This window comes from Danio rerio, chromosome 3 (genome assembly GCF_049306965.1).
Source record: "Danio rerio strain Tuebingen ecotype United States chromosome 3, GRCz12tu, whole genome shotgun sequence".
In the NCBI taxonomy this organism is placed as follows: Eukaryota; Metazoa; Chordata; class Actinopteri; order Cypriniformes; family Danionidae; genus Danio; species Danio rerio.
This window is the reverse complement of record NC_133178.1, coordinates 21,677,615-21,693,253: the sequence shown is the minus strand read 5'-3', so window position 1 is coordinate 21,693,253 and position 15,639 is coordinate 21,677,615. Positions and strand designations below refer to the sequence as shown.

Here is a 15,639-nt window from a genome sequence, read left to right as displayed (position 1 = left end):
AATGTATTTCACTGTCTGTTCTGTTTCTAACCGAGTAAATCTGCCAGATTAAGTTCATTGAACTTGAAACTGTAAGTTAATGTACAGTATTTAAACCAAACTTGGCAAGTTCTCCCAACTTGATAATGTAAGTTAAAACTAAACTTTGCAGGCCCATTTAACTTGAAATAAGTATTTGGGTCAATAATTTAACTCTGTAAACATTTTAAGTTAAGAAGATTTAGAGAATGAAGTCAATACAATTTAAGTCAATGCAACAAGATGAGTGAACAAATCATTTTTAGTGTAAAGCAACATTCAAGAAACTGAATATTATTACCTTTAATCCACAACTTGTACAAATAATTCTTGAATGATTCACAACCATCTGGCAGGCAAACTTAAATTATGATGTATGCATTGATGTATATCCTGTATTGTTAAAAAAATACACATAAAAATGGTAAGATTTACTTTTTTCTCAGATTCTTAGTTTTTTCCATTATGTGACAGGAAGCTCATGCTCTAGGTTGTCATGAATGCACTGAAGAGCATTTGCAGAGGCTATTATAACAATTCAAAATAATAATACTGTTAATGTAATATTAGATATTTTGCACAAAACAACACAGTTTCACATCCTTAGACCTTAATGTTTCATCAAATGCCGCAGGTATTACTTTTGTTGTGCCTGCAGATATTTTCTTGACTCTCAAAGTGCTGATAGGTGTTGACTTGCATTTTATAAATCACCAAGGGCCACATTTTCATCCCCACACCTTCTTTATTGCTCTGCTGAAAAATAAATCTGGCTGCATTTTGATAGACTAAGAGTGAGTAAACCAACAACCAGTTTTCACTACTTAGTGAATTATCCTTAAATTATTATAAAAATGATAACATTGTGGTTTGCCTCAATAAACACATCAGGACCATGGACAGCAACAGCACATCCCTCCCTGTTTCGCACACATGCACACACACTGACATGCTTTCACACACCGCAACAAATGTTTTTCTTGCTTAGAGGCTTTGTCCAAATATCTACACATTCATAAATCAAGCAGCATTTTCTGAACAAGTATAAAACATTGCTTTATTTTCGGAAATAATTAAGTCAAAATTCAGTGAATTTCTCCTTAAAACAAGCCACATGATCTGCCAATAGCGTAAAAAATAATGTTGTTTTCAGTTTGAAATAAGATTATTGAACTTACCCCACAGCCAAATATTTTATTCTTGTTTTTAGAAAAAAATAACACTAACCTTATAGTTATTTGGACTATAAACAAGAGAAAAAAAAAACTAAAAACTAGACAAAAACTCTAACAACAACATTTTTCTACAGTACAAACTCTCAAACACACTCTCATATACACTCCCTATCTCTCTCACACACACATAGCTATATATAAAAATGATATTTACAGCATGCCGGTTTTAACTCTTGTTGATTCCGGAGATGAGGGGCCAAATTAAACTTAATTGAAGTAAAAAGGGATTTGAAAGAGGGGCGGGGGGAGAATCAAATTGGGCCAATTACCCTAACACACCGTGTGTAATGCGGCTTGACCGAGCCCTGTGTGTGTTTTTTTTTTGGTCCTGTTTGTGCGTCACAGCCGCACTGGGCATGTAGAGCAGAAAGGACTTTGCCACTAATGCTATCGGTGACTTCAGGATGGATTTAATGAGATTTAAAATAAAAGTGTGAGACGTGGGGGAGGGCACAGGATGGAAAGACACACAAACTGAGGGCATGTTATGTAAGGAGATTGCTGTGGTGTTGCCATAACAGTGGTAATATGGAGTAAGCGCTTCGCCCACGGTTAACAGACCCGTCTGCGATTGCTTTATCAGTGTGCTGTAGTCCAAGCTAGAGGGCGCAAGTATGTGTGTGTGTGTCAGTGCCATCCTCTGGATGGTATATGTGTGTCAGTTCTATTATAGAGAGCTTTATAAAGCAGCGTGGGTGTGACAGTTTAAAAGATAGTTGTGTGTAAAACAGCAGATAGCAGATGTGTGTGCGCGCGTTTGTGGGAACAGGCTCACTGAATCTGTGTGGGAGGTTTTGGAGTATGGCTGGCGGCTATGAGAGTGAACAGCAGATGACCAGTATGCGTGTGTGTACTCTGGTAATACACTAGCCATTAAGCGTTTGGAATAATTACAATTTTTCGAATGTTTCTTGGACCGAGGAATGAATTAAATGAATCAAATATGACAGGAAAAATGTTTATACTTTATTACTGTTTTTTTTTTTCCGATTTAAATCTAAAACAAAAATATTAAAGGGATAGTTCACCCAAAATGAAGTTTCGGTCATAATTTATTCACCCTTCGCTCATTCAAAACCTTTCTTCTCTTGAACAAAAAAGAAGATATTTTGAAAAATGTTGATTGTTGACACCCATTGACTTCCATAGTAATGTTTTTTTTCCTACTATAGAACTCAATGGGTGCCAGCAACTAGTATTCTTCAACAGAAAAAAGAAATTCAAAAAGGTTTAAAATGGTTCATTTTACACAGGATTATTACTATTATTTTATTATTATTATTACTATTTTTTACATTTTTAATATATGATTACATATATTAAAAATTTGAGGTCAGTTCAAGAGGCATTTATTAAATGTTAAAAAATGCTAAATTGTTAAATATTTATTACAATTTTCTAAAACTGCTTTTTCATTGTATTTAGTTTCAAATCAAGTTATTGCTCCAGTCATTTTTGCTGTTATTACTATTACCACTAATAATAATAATAATAATAATAATAATAATATATTAATATTAGAGTGATTTCTGAAGGATCAATAATAATAATAATAATAATACCTTTTATTTTTAGGCGCCTTTCAAAGCACTCAAGGACACCTTACAGCAGATTACAAGCACATCATAAAAATGCAAGCAGTAAAAATGACAATCAGCATATTTAAACCAGCAAATCATTAAAAGCTATCCTAAACAAAAACGTCTTTATCTGAGATTTAAAATTGGAAATAGAGTCCATCTGGCGAATGTGCAAAGGCAGGGAATTCCATAATTTTGGTGCTGTACAACTAAAAGCCCTGCCTCCAAATGACTTCATCCTAAAGTGTGGGACAGATAACAGTTCAGCAGAAGATGATCTCAGTGAGCGTGAAGGAGTGTACAATTGAAGAAGATCAGAAAGATAGTGAGGGGCCAGGTTATGAAGAGCTTTGTATGTTAAGAGGAGGATTTTGTATTGTATACGATAGTGAACAGGAAGCCAGTGCAGGTGAAAGAGAATTGGAGTTATGTGATCAGAAGTACGCGAGCAGGTAACTATCCTAGCCGCTGAATTCTGAATCAACTGTAGTTTATGAATTTGTTTATCAGGAATACCAGAGAGAAGCGAGTTACAGTAATCAATCCGTGATGTAACCAAAGCATGAACAAGCACTTCAGTACTTTGTTGAGATAGTGAAGGGCGAAGTCTTGCAATGTTACGCAAATGAAAAAAGGCAGAACGTGAGATATTACTATCAAGTGACTTTGAAGACTGGAGTAATGAAGCTGAAATTTCATTGTTAAAATCACTGGAATAAATTATTCAATTAAACTATAAACTACTTTTAAACAGCAATTTTATAATGCTGTACTGTATTTTGTACTGTATTTTTGATGAAATAAATGCAGCCTTGGTGAGCAGGAGAAGCTTATTTTAAAAACATTTAAAATCCTACTGACCCTAAACTTTTGACGGGTATTGCATATAATATATATTTTTTATTGAACACCACATATTAACACATTAAAATGATTTTTAAAGAATCAATCACGTTACCCTGAAGACTAGAATAATGCTTACTGAATATTCAGGTGTGTCATAAAAAAGAATTAAATGCATTTCATAACATATTCTAAAAATTATAACAGTACTGCTTTATCGTCAAACAAGTAGAGCTTTGACGAGATTTACAGTAAAACCTTAATTATTCCAAAATTAAAGTGTAGTCAAATATGACACACTGATTTGAGAACACAATCGACCTACATTATAGTTCATTAACTATAGGTGTGCATTTTGTTTTGCTTGCAGATGTTTTTTTTTCTTTCCACTGTCATTGATTTGATTTTTCATTAACTTGATCAACAAGAAATTAAATCAGCAAATCAATCAATAAACCATCAAATCATGAAAAATACATAATCTTTAATTCTCAACTAAAAATATTTGACATACAGTTGAGGTCAGAATTATTAGCCCCCCTTTGATTTTTTTTTTGTTTTTTATAAATATTTCCCAAATGATGTTTAACAGAGCAGGGAAATTTTCACAGTATGTCTGATAATATTTTTTCTTCTGGAGAAAGTCTTATTTGTTTTATTTCCGCAAGAACAAAAGCCGTTTTTAATAAAAAAAATAAATAAATAATTGGGGTGGGGGGTCGGGGGTAATATTTCTGACTTCAACTGTAAGGTTTGGGTCATTATTATGAGTCATGAGTAGTAAATTAACAACAAATTTACGTGGTTAGATTAACTATCCCTTTGAATCATCAGGATTTCACTGTGATTACACTGTGAGGCAAGTTATAATAAATATCATTATTTTAGTATAAAAGCCATTCTGTCACTAATAAAGCCCCTAAGGTGTGTGTTAGTGTGTAGGTCCACTGTTCTGATGACTCATTTATGACTCACACCTGCAGACTCCTCAGTGAAGAGTCTTCATCCCTACACACACGCACACCCACCCTTGCGTCCTCTGTGACACCACTGCAGCGTTAAACAGCTCAAACTTCTCCACACAAAACCAGCAGTGAGGCTAGAACAGCACCATTCATGCACAGAAAGAAAATAATCACCTGACTTCTACACATAAGAGCAGGCATCGCGATTCTCCACCCACTCCCATCGCAGCAGCAACCCGCTCGCGAAAAATACACACTTAGGCCCCGTTTACACTAATACGTCTTAGTTTTAAAATGGCATTTTTAAAACAAAAACGATCCAAGTCCACCAGGACGTTTCACCTAGCATTTCTGAAAAGATCTTCGTCCACTATACCACTGAAAACACACGTCATGTGACAACACACACACACACGCACGTGTGCACAAACACAGAGAGTAACGCACTGCAGCGTATGAGAGCGTCAGAGCTCCAGCAGTCAGTGGGTGCTTTGAGCAAAAAACCCGAGAGAGCAGTGCACATCAGACAGTTCATTAAGGATGTACCACTGGATCGCGTCTCACAATAGTTGTTAAATGTGTTATTTAATTAATCTTGTCTCTATCTAACGACCCTTCAGTCTTTTAATCTATCAGGTAACCATTCACAGTATCAGTACACTGCTTCAATCTTTTGCTTTCACGCTTATACTTAGTAATTTTAGTGAAAACCTCAGATACTGTTGATTCCTGTTGGGTGTGCACCAGCCAAGTTTGTCGACGCCATTATAACGACACAGATCATTCTGCCTATTCATGTCAGAGTCCCGCGAAAAAAGTGACTGACAGGTGGTAATTTGTGTGTACCTTATCTTTAGTTATTTATGATTTGGTTATGGGTGAAACAAAGACCATGCGGGTCAGGTAGTTAAAACGGTAGGCTACAAATTATGAATTAGTTATGAATTAATTAATTATTAATAAATAATTGATTCGCCGCCACCTATGACGACGATGCCAACGTCCATAGCAATGTTTCACATTAGACATTGTAGTTTGCAAAGCACTTTTATACAATGTAAATGTTGTTAAAGTAGCTTCGCAAAGACAAAGGACCACAACATACACATAAGGCGCAAGACGTGTTTGGTTTGGTGTTTGTAATTTGTTGCTAATTTTAGACCGGCTCAACCCTACTTTTCATGTTTTACGCTATGTGGCCAATTTGTGGACTCATAGATGTTCCGGTGTAAAAAGGAGGTGCGTTAAGGTACATTGTTGGCGATTTGCTATTTTGAGGAAGTGAAATAGACTGCACCATTGACCAACTAAAAGCAGGTCTAAAGTCCAGCACAGAGCGCGTTAGTTATGCGCCTATGCAGGTCCATACAATTACACATTGCTTAATACACACAAACAACAAATCTTTGCACTTAACAAATTAAATTAAATATGTAGGCTAATGGATGTCTTCAGTGGATTGTGTACAACACCGTTTCCTTACTCCACGAAAGTAAAGGAGTAAAGTAAAGAGTAAAAGTAAAGTAAAGAGAAAGTAAAGAAGCCGAATGGAGGAGGCTCGTTCTTTCTCCTCACGCTACAGACTGTCTGTTAAACTGTTTTCTCACTGGTAAAGCGTTCAGTTTTTCACTGTAAAATATGATATTACAAAAAGTCGTGACAACAAACGTTTTATGTTGCTTTATCTTATTTTAATAAGTTAATTAGGTTTCAATAAACTTTAATAAACAATAAACGTTTTTTATCTAATATGTTTAGTCAGATTAATTGATGCAAGTTAAAATGAATGGAACATTTAATAAACATAAAAAAATAGGCAGCAATAATTTTTTTAATTGTTTTCAGTTCAATATGAGTGTCATTAAAATGACAATAGTTCGGGTTTTCATTGTAAAATGAAGGGAATCTTGTCAATATTTGTAAAATAAAAAGCTGTGAATTAGGTCTAGAATGTTCATCAAGTTTTCAGAGTGGTTAGCTGTGGCATTGGTAACCTAGTGACCAACAGTAAACAGGGCAAGCGTAATGGAGCCAGCTAATGGTTATTGCTAGATCAGATATGGTTGCAGCCGGAAGTTTACGAGAATTTATATTATTTATAAAATTTCCCACTTACTGTATTTTAATTACACCTACCCCCACCCCAACCCTAACCCCAACACATAGTACTGTAAAAATATAAATTATTGTTATAGTGTCAAAAAATGCTATATTGATGTGCATATCGCACTTTCGGATGGCCGCGTATATGATCTAGACTTTACCTCAGTTAATGTTTGCTACATCAGAGTTTATTCTGCAAATACATTTCCATCTCCCAATATACGCATTAACCTCCTCAAAAGCCACCTCAAGTGAACGTATTTTTGCTGTTTCCATCACTGGTTTCTCATTTAAATGTGCATTAAAAGTTTATGCAATCTTAGTGGTTAATAAGTAATCCAAGTCAAAACAAGTGAACTCTAAGAAGTCCATATGATAGTGAAGTACTTTACATGGTTAATATGGTAAAATGATTCAGGAAAAGGTGATATCAGCAGCTATAGTAACACTAAATGACAGTCTTACAGATCAAGTCTTCAATGTCTATTTTAACATACTAAATATGCTAAATACAAAAAAATTGAATAGTTGTTTTTATTTTTGTCAGTTCATTTATTTTTATTATAATATAATAAATGTGATTTAGTAGATTTTCAAAAATGTATCTAATATTGCACCATATTTAAATTATCATTGTAACTTTGGAGTAACATAGTAAAACTGATCAGTTGCATCCTTGCAGAATAAAAGCACTCATTTCTTTTAAAAACTCTTACTGAATCAAGCATTTGATCAGTAGTGCATAGCATTTTTTTAAGTACACACACTTGAAGTCTACTCACCGGTTTTCCGCAGAGGGAAGTCATCCTTGCCTTCGTAGGATCCTAAGAGCGGGGGGAGTTTGTAGGAGGGTGGTGTTCCTGGTGTGTTGCTCTGTGGAGGAGAGCTCTGCTCCAGGGATGTGTGGTGAGCCCCCCTAAAACAGACACAGTCCATTACGAACACCCCTCCATCTCCACACTAATGAGAGCCATAAACTTACAGCATAATGTGGCATGATGCAATGTCAGCATGCTCATTTACATAATACTGCAGAAAACAAAATCAGAGCACACACTGAACCAGCCTTTGATAAAAAAAAATAGGTTAAAAAGGTGCAAAGTGAATTTGGGTCTACCAATCCTGAGCGACTAGCAAAGTTGCTCTCACCAGCACTTCTGGGGGAAGGAATGGTTGAGTCCACCGGGGCCGGGCTCCTTTTTGCTCAACAGAAACTCCTGCAGCTTCAGTTTGACCTCAGTACTGGCGATGGCACCTGAGAACATAAGGCAGAGGACATTTGGGGATAAGACAAGGGAAATTTAGGGATACACTCATTAAGAGAAATCTCAAAACAACAACATTTACTTTAAATGCCAACTTTCGCAACATCATACATTTTACTGTCAATTCAGATAAATATGTTAAATAAAAAAGCACTAATTATTCACAGACCAATAGAGAACAATAATGTTTAACCATCATTACCAAGAAATAAATAGCAAACAAAACATGCTAAGAATAAAAATACATGTTTGCTTTATGTTTTTTTTTTTTACGATTAGGTAAACATTCCCAGACTTTGTGGTGACTGGTTTGAGCTGATCAAACCGCCATAAACATCTATTCAAGATATCATGCATATGAACATGCACAACACTGATATTATATGTGTTCGTTATTTATTGTGAATATTGTGACATTAACATCAGTAGTTTTTATTACAAGGTTTGGTGAAGTGCTTTGAAATGTGCATTCTTTTATTTAATGTGTGACGTAATCTCAACTGAAACACGAAAAGAGGGTGGGACACATAGAGAAACTGCTCCCTTTAAAAAACAGGGGTTTTGTTTTTATCACAGCTCTGCCAGTGAGAATGTTGAGCTCAAGCGCATCCAATGAAAAGCAAATCAGAAGCTTTTTGAAGGGGGCAGGGAATGTAAGATACTAAAAAGCATTTGATTGGTCAAGATTTGATGAGAAACTAAAATATGAGGTGTTGCGAATGACGTAATGTGGAGGCCAGGGGTTCCCAAACTTTTTTCTGATGTTTTTCTTTTTTTTCTTATTATTAAAATTAATAATCATGTATATATAGTTTTACATTTTAGGATGTACTTCTTATAACAAAACCATAAACTCAATCTCATTTTTACACACTGGAGTTCAATGTTTTTTTTTTTTTTTACTTAATATGTGTCCTAATATTATTTTCAGCAATGTGCCACACATATATATGTCAACATCTAAACAATGTGTTTTAGGCTTTCATGACCCTTAAAAAATCAGATTAATTTACAACATTTAACTGAAAAATTTAATTTCACTTTAGCTTTTTTTTGTAGCTCAGCAATTATACAAACAAACAAACAAACAAACAAACAAACAAACAAACAAAAGGTTATGTTAAATTAGAAATGGCTATCTCTGAGGGATTCGCCTCAAACATTTTTGGCAGTTTGTTCCAATTTGATTAGTTGGCAGCTAATTCAAAGGTTACAATAGGCTAATTTTGGCATAGTTTTGACATCTCAGATTTAGGCGAAAGTGACAAACTGCAAGCTTTGGATGTTTATATCAGGTTTATATCTTCTAAAACACAAATTTTGTAGCACACTATCTGATAGATATCCTTAAAACTAACATACTAATACCAACATCTAAAAAATGTGGGACCTTAAAGGTCAATGTAATGGCAACTACAAAAGCATTTGTTAATCTAACCAGCTAATCTTAGCCGATGTTAATTTCTTAGTTAATAGCTAAAAATAAATAAATATTAAAATAATAATCAATAGCGTAAAAATTAAATAATTTAATTAAATGTACAAAACAGTTAAAATTAAATTGTATTTTTACATTTTTTATAGACATACAGCTAAATAAGGTTATTTCTCACTGTTGATTTTAATAAACAGCCGCTAAATTTCCATCCACCCATTTTTATGAGCATTTTGTATATGCGCATTAAAAAAAAATCAGTTGATGAAAATGCCAAGATGTGCATAAAAAATGTATGCGTATGAACTACAATGGGAATGCTTTTACGGAACAAATTACAGTATGCACAATAAAAAAGGTAATTTGATTTGGTTATAAGAGATTATGTGATGATAAAAATGTTTGTGAATGGACAAACCAGCAGCTTGAGCACACTGTAAAACATCTGAAATGTTGTTTTGGTCATTCTAAAACACCTTAACCGTTTCAATATTGGTGTTAGGCTATATTATTTATAACCTCCAGAATTGTCAAGAGAATCTCTGCATCTCACACCTTTAGACACCACCCCACATTCATCAAGTCGTCATTGAGGTCAAAGTCATTTATTAAATGAAGAAAAGATTCAAGCAGCTTCTCCTACCGCAACAAATTCCGTTTTTACTGGTGATATTTGGCACCAGTTAAACAGGAAGTGACGAAGAATGATTTTATTCTCTTTGAGCTGCTTTATTCGCACAACTTTTATGCGATATTCCAGTTTTGCACATAAATTTAATTCCCATTTTTGGATGGAAACATAGCTACTGCTTAATAATGAGATTTTATTATCAAGTGTTATCTTTTGCAATGTATTTTGTTTAAAGCATTTATCTACTTTGAGCATGTTTATACAATAAATAATTTGTTGTAACCATTTTTTGCAGCTTAGGTCAATACCATGATAATACAGAATATTAAAATATTCATGATAAAAAAAAAAAAAAATTAATACCTGCAGGGATTCTATAGGCAGCTCACTCTATGATTTAAAACAGATCCAATTAGTTAATTTGGAGGTACAATAAATCCTAGCATGGCACTGTGTTGTTTTTAATAGTAAACAGCCAAAGATGAGAAATAATAGAGCAATTTGTGCCTGCTGTGCCTAAAGTACTTCAAGGGATATTCATGACAATGTGTAATTATAGCAGCAAACAACGATAAACATTAGCTACGTGCTGCTCGGCAAGGTGTTTTTATTCGTGAACTAAAAGGTGAGTGGTGCATTTAAACCTCTCCTGCTTTGGAATAAGTACCAGGCCATGATGATCAGCGTCTGTATATCTGTATATCTGTTGTGCATAATGTATGGATGCATACTCTCTTTGCCTTTCTCTTTGTTTCGCAGCATGATGAGCTGTTGTTCCAGTCTCTGTTTCTCCATCTCTTCGTGACGCTGCTGTTCAAGCTTCCTCTTCTGCTCGAGCTCCTGCTGACGTTTCGCGGCGAGGATCTCCTGCTGTTGCTGTTCGGAGGTTTAGAGGTTAAGAATCAAAAGGTTGAAGGGAATAAAGGGCACAGAGAGAACAGCGAGGCTCGTACCTTCAGATGTTCCTGTAGCTGCACTTCATGTTGGCGCGTCAAAACCTCGTGCTGCTTCTGGAACTCGGCGAACAGCAGCTGTTTCTGGAGCTCCTGTTGCTGTTTGAGTAAGAGCAGCTCGTGCTGAAGCTGTTTTTCTCTCAGAGATGGGTCTACAGCACTTAGCGCACTCAGACGTGGGTCTGTACGCAGGTCTACCGGACCACCGCTACCTCCGCCCTGATCTCCTCCACCTCCCACCGGGCTCTGCATCCCGGAGGGTAGTAAGGTCTTCACATCCACTAGAGAAGAAACAAAAACAAATATTAGCGATAATATCGGAATTATTATTTGGACGATGCGAAATTTTGAAATATCATGCATATCGATTATTTAAAATTAAACCATAGCTACTTTCCCAAAAGGATGCACAGAGCGTCCAATATTATGTCTCCCTAAGCGTTACTATGCGCACAAGAGACGTGAGGTGAGGAGGGAGTCTCATTTGACACATTTTCAATACAAAAAAAAACACATGGGGAGAGATCAGGGTATATGCAGAACTTCTTAAGTTGAATTTAATACCTTTTACTACCTTTTTTAATACCTTCAAAAAATGTAAACCAGCACGACTGCAACTGTAGTGGAGTAAATGAAATATTGCATAACACATTGCAGAAAACATATACATTTAAGTAAAGCAGAGGGATTAATCAAGGTGTCCAAATGGGCCTTTGTCCATAGTTTTTATTCAATGTCATATATGTCATATGTGGATGTTTCTCCAGTAAGCCTTGAATAGCACGGCACAATTACAAACTGTTCTCGGCTTTTTTTTTTGAGGCAAAGTTAGACAACTGTGCTGAACTGTGCCGATAGATTCTGTGCGTGTTGACGTTGCGGCTCTGTTAAAAAAAAGCAATGTTGCCAGATGTAACTGACTTTTTCCAGCCCAAAAGCTGTCCAAAACCTACCCAAACACACAATAAAATACCCAAATATAATATCCAAATAAAAAATATTAATATTAGATTAATATTTAATTTATTTTTTATTGATTTAAATTGAAATTAACCTAGTTACTTTAGCTGTCATAATTGTTAACCATACAGTTAAACAACACCAGCAGTCACAGAACCACAACATAACAGGATCACACTGAAACACTGCCCCCCTCTCACCCACACACTGCACTACCTATTAGAGTATGTTTCACTTTTGAAATGGGGTATAAAAATTCATCCCATTTGGCATTTTAAATTCCTATGAACAAAATTAGGTGCTCCTTGTCAATCAGACAATGCTTTTATGTTCGTTCTTAATGTCAATTGCGGAAAAAATGATCAATTAAAGTGTCATAAAAAAAAAACGCTGTGAGTTTAACTGCAGGCACAAAGTGATGCGCGTGCAAGCAAGGTTATATTAATTGTCTTCATGCAGACATGGCAATAAACCTCGCGGCTATTGCCAACTACAGGCCTAAGCCAGTCTTTAAATCTTGAGTCCTCCAGCCAGAGGTCCGAAAACTTGCATTCCCAGAGCAAACCAGCCAGGTACCCAGTTTTGTACCCAACGCACGAACGAACACAACATCACATGATTTCACTCAGGTCCTACTCTCAACATATAAACAAATCCATGTAAATTTTAGAATAAAGGCCTGCACTTAACACCAATTGCACTTAAAAATGTAATACCTCGTCAGAAGACGAAGACGAAATTTGTTACTTTTTCATATTTTTTAATGGCTTTAATTTTGGCTAATTTAATTTACTACCTTTTACAACCCCACGGACAGCCTGGAGATGATGAGTTAGTCCTCAAAAGAAACACACACTCTGTAATTTGGAGGTGGTCACAAAACACTCTTAAAATACACTCTTTATACACTTACAATAAATTTAATCCTCATTTGCATTGCTGTTCGTGATGATTTTGAAATTAATTAACTGGAAATATCCATACGCAAGCTGAGCCACATATTTCATCTGTTCATTTGTCACACACAAACTTTTGTTTCATAAGTGCGTATGCCCGAACTCACTATAGGCCAATATTTATTTAATATTTTAGTAAAAACACAGTTTAATGCTTACGCATTTTCTTTAATAACATAACTTACAACGTTTTAGTACCTTATACAACTGGGCCATAATTATCCACACACGTGCACCGAGAATACCATTAAATATGCCTAATAAAAAAATAATGCCTCAGACAGACAGATAATTAAAATTATCTGTCTGTCTGTCTGTCTATCTATCTAACCCGACTCAATTCTCAAAACAGTGTTAATGTGGAATATTGGAGGACAGGTTATACATAATTTATATAAGCCTAAATAGAATATATGTATCATTTCAATTTAGCTATCGGGAAAAAAAAATGTATGTGTGTGTGCGTACGTATGTGTATATGTATGCATGTAGTAGTGTATATGTATGCATGTAGTAATGTATGTATGCTTGAATATAATGTACACTTGTTGCCTTTTTATTTATTAATGCGTCACCTCTTTACTGAGTTCAAACAGGTTCGCTTAACCTCAATACCTGTACCGCTCAATAACAGCATGTTGACACACAAACATACCATTTTTTTAAAGCACTTAGTTACATAAGCAAAGGCCATGGTTGCATTTGTGAGGGTATTCCACGTTTTACGTGTGATGTTTCTATAAATGTTTGGCTGACATTTGTTTGTGTCAGCCCATGTTACCGTAACTGGGTGTATGGGCTCAAATGTCGACTGGCTCGTTGACACTAGTGTCTAGTGAATCATGAGCCAGTTGGAAGTTCATCCAACTGACCTCAGACCAATTTCTTCCAAGAAGAGAAGCAAAGAAAAAATTCCAGCATTGATGTAAAATCAGCATTAAACAGCTTTCTTATAGGTCATGAGAAAAAAAGGGCCCTGCTTTATGGTAGGGCATTGCACTGCCAAAGAGGACATGTAGTTATATAATCTAGAGGGTAAATCAGGGTTATACCCTGAGGCTTGTTCTGAAACCAGACCAACCATCTCTGATTTTTCCAATAGAACCACTACCCAGAAAACCCAGCTTCCAAGTACAAGTGTTTTGGCACAGCTAAAGTACTATAAAAGACCCCACAAAACCTAACATTCCTGCCTTTGTCTGTGTTCCACTTATTTTTCTCCCTCAAACACTTTTCATTCACGACAGTAAGGTGGAATTAATGAGTTGCTATGGGGATAGCAATGCATTCTCAAACTCATGCCCTGTGCAAGCTAATCTAAACTTTTTCCAAAGACATTCAGTCAGGGAAAACAAAAAGTTTTCCCATTAAAGGTGACAAGGTCATGGCAGCTTCTGAACCTTATGAAACCTCAAAAGGCACTGGGAAGCAACTTTTAATTGAACATTATTGAGACAATTTTAACCTTGCAAACTGTTTAAAAGAAATAGCTGGTGAATTAGACTGTTAAATAGGGCTGGATGATATTGGAAAAATCTGACATCATGATGTTTTGTATTTCTACATCTATCTATACAATTCCAGCAAATGATTGAACAGCACTATTTGGAAAGAATTTAGCAAACCAATATGACTTTTGCTTTAATCAACTCCTAATTTACTCCGTATTAAAAGTTATTAAGGTAGTTTAGTTATTGTATTCCGAAAATGTGCTTTATAAGTACTAATAAGCAGCCAATAGGGGATATACCAACCTACGTCACACGGGTTAAACCACACATGCCGCTTGCAAAAAAAAGACTGGTTGCAATATCAAACATTTAGTGTTTCTGCGGTAGGATGCCAAATTCGAAAAATTAAATTTTACCGTAAACCACACTGCCTTTAATGCCAACCGCAGGCGTCTTTGGCTAACAGCCATCACAAAAGCTGAATGGAGTGAGGACCTAATTGAAAATGCTGGACTCTGCAGTTCTCATTTCATATCAGGTAATGATATCACGCTTAATATTATATTAAATATATTAAGTATATTAAACTACAGACACTGAATGCTTAGAATAAAATGTAAGCATGTAAGTTTACATACCCTGCCATACAGGTGCAGTTCGCTTGATACCTCGAGCTGTTGATGTTGCCATCCACTCTGCAAATCTTTTGCACGCCCCCATACTGAATGTAACCCAAAACCATGATTTTTCCTTTACCAAACTTGACTGATTTCTGTGAGAATCTTGGGTCTATGCATGTTCCAGTAGGTCTTCTGCAGTATTTGTGATGATTGAGATGCAGTTCAACAGATGATTCATCGAAACAATCTGCTTTCTGCCACTTTACCAAATGATTAACTAGAACTCTTACAACTGGGTTCAATGACTAGACTTTAGCAGGAGGTAGTGTTTAATACATTGGGAACAATTGTCACTAATAACTAGTTGCTAATTAACATGCCTATTATTAAGATATTGACTGTTTAACACTTATAAAGTACTAATCTGCATGTTCTTATTCTACATCCCTTATCATACCCAATACCTAAACCCAACTACTACGTTAAAAACTATTTACAAGCAGCAAATTAATACTTTATTCCATTAAAAATACTTTTTGTTTTGTTAATAGCGAAAATTATACCTTAAAATAAAGTGTGACCAATACATTTTCAATGAAGTGATCTGATCATCACAATTATTAA

At 35.4% G+C, this 15,639-nt stretch overlaps 1 protein-coding gene across 8 annotated transcripts in view; it reads right to left on the bottom strand.

The window, feature by feature from the left end:
* hdac5 (histone deacetylase 5) overlaps window positions 1-15,639 on the bottom strand; it is a 122,684-nt gene that overhangs the window by 30,299 nt on the left and 76,746 nt on the right. For 4 of the 8 annotated variants that reach the window (XM_009299384.5, XM_073944355.1, XM_680567.11 and 1 more), the window contains 4 exons: window positions 11,029-11,309; window positions 10,807-10,951; window positions 7,894-7,999; window positions 7,527-7,660 (listed from right to left, as the gene is read on the bottom strand). In XM_009299384.5, coding sequence (XP_009297659.1) covers window positions 7,527-7,660; window positions 7,894-7,999; window positions 10,807-10,951; window positions 11,029-11,309 — 666 coding nt within the window. The remainder of the gene's footprint in view (window positions 1-7,526; window positions 7,661-7,893; window positions 8,000-10,806; window positions 10,952-11,028; window positions 11,310-15,639) is intronic. The other 4 variants (XM_073944356.1, XM_073944357.1, XM_009299383.5 and 1 more) reach the window with 1 other exon arrangement.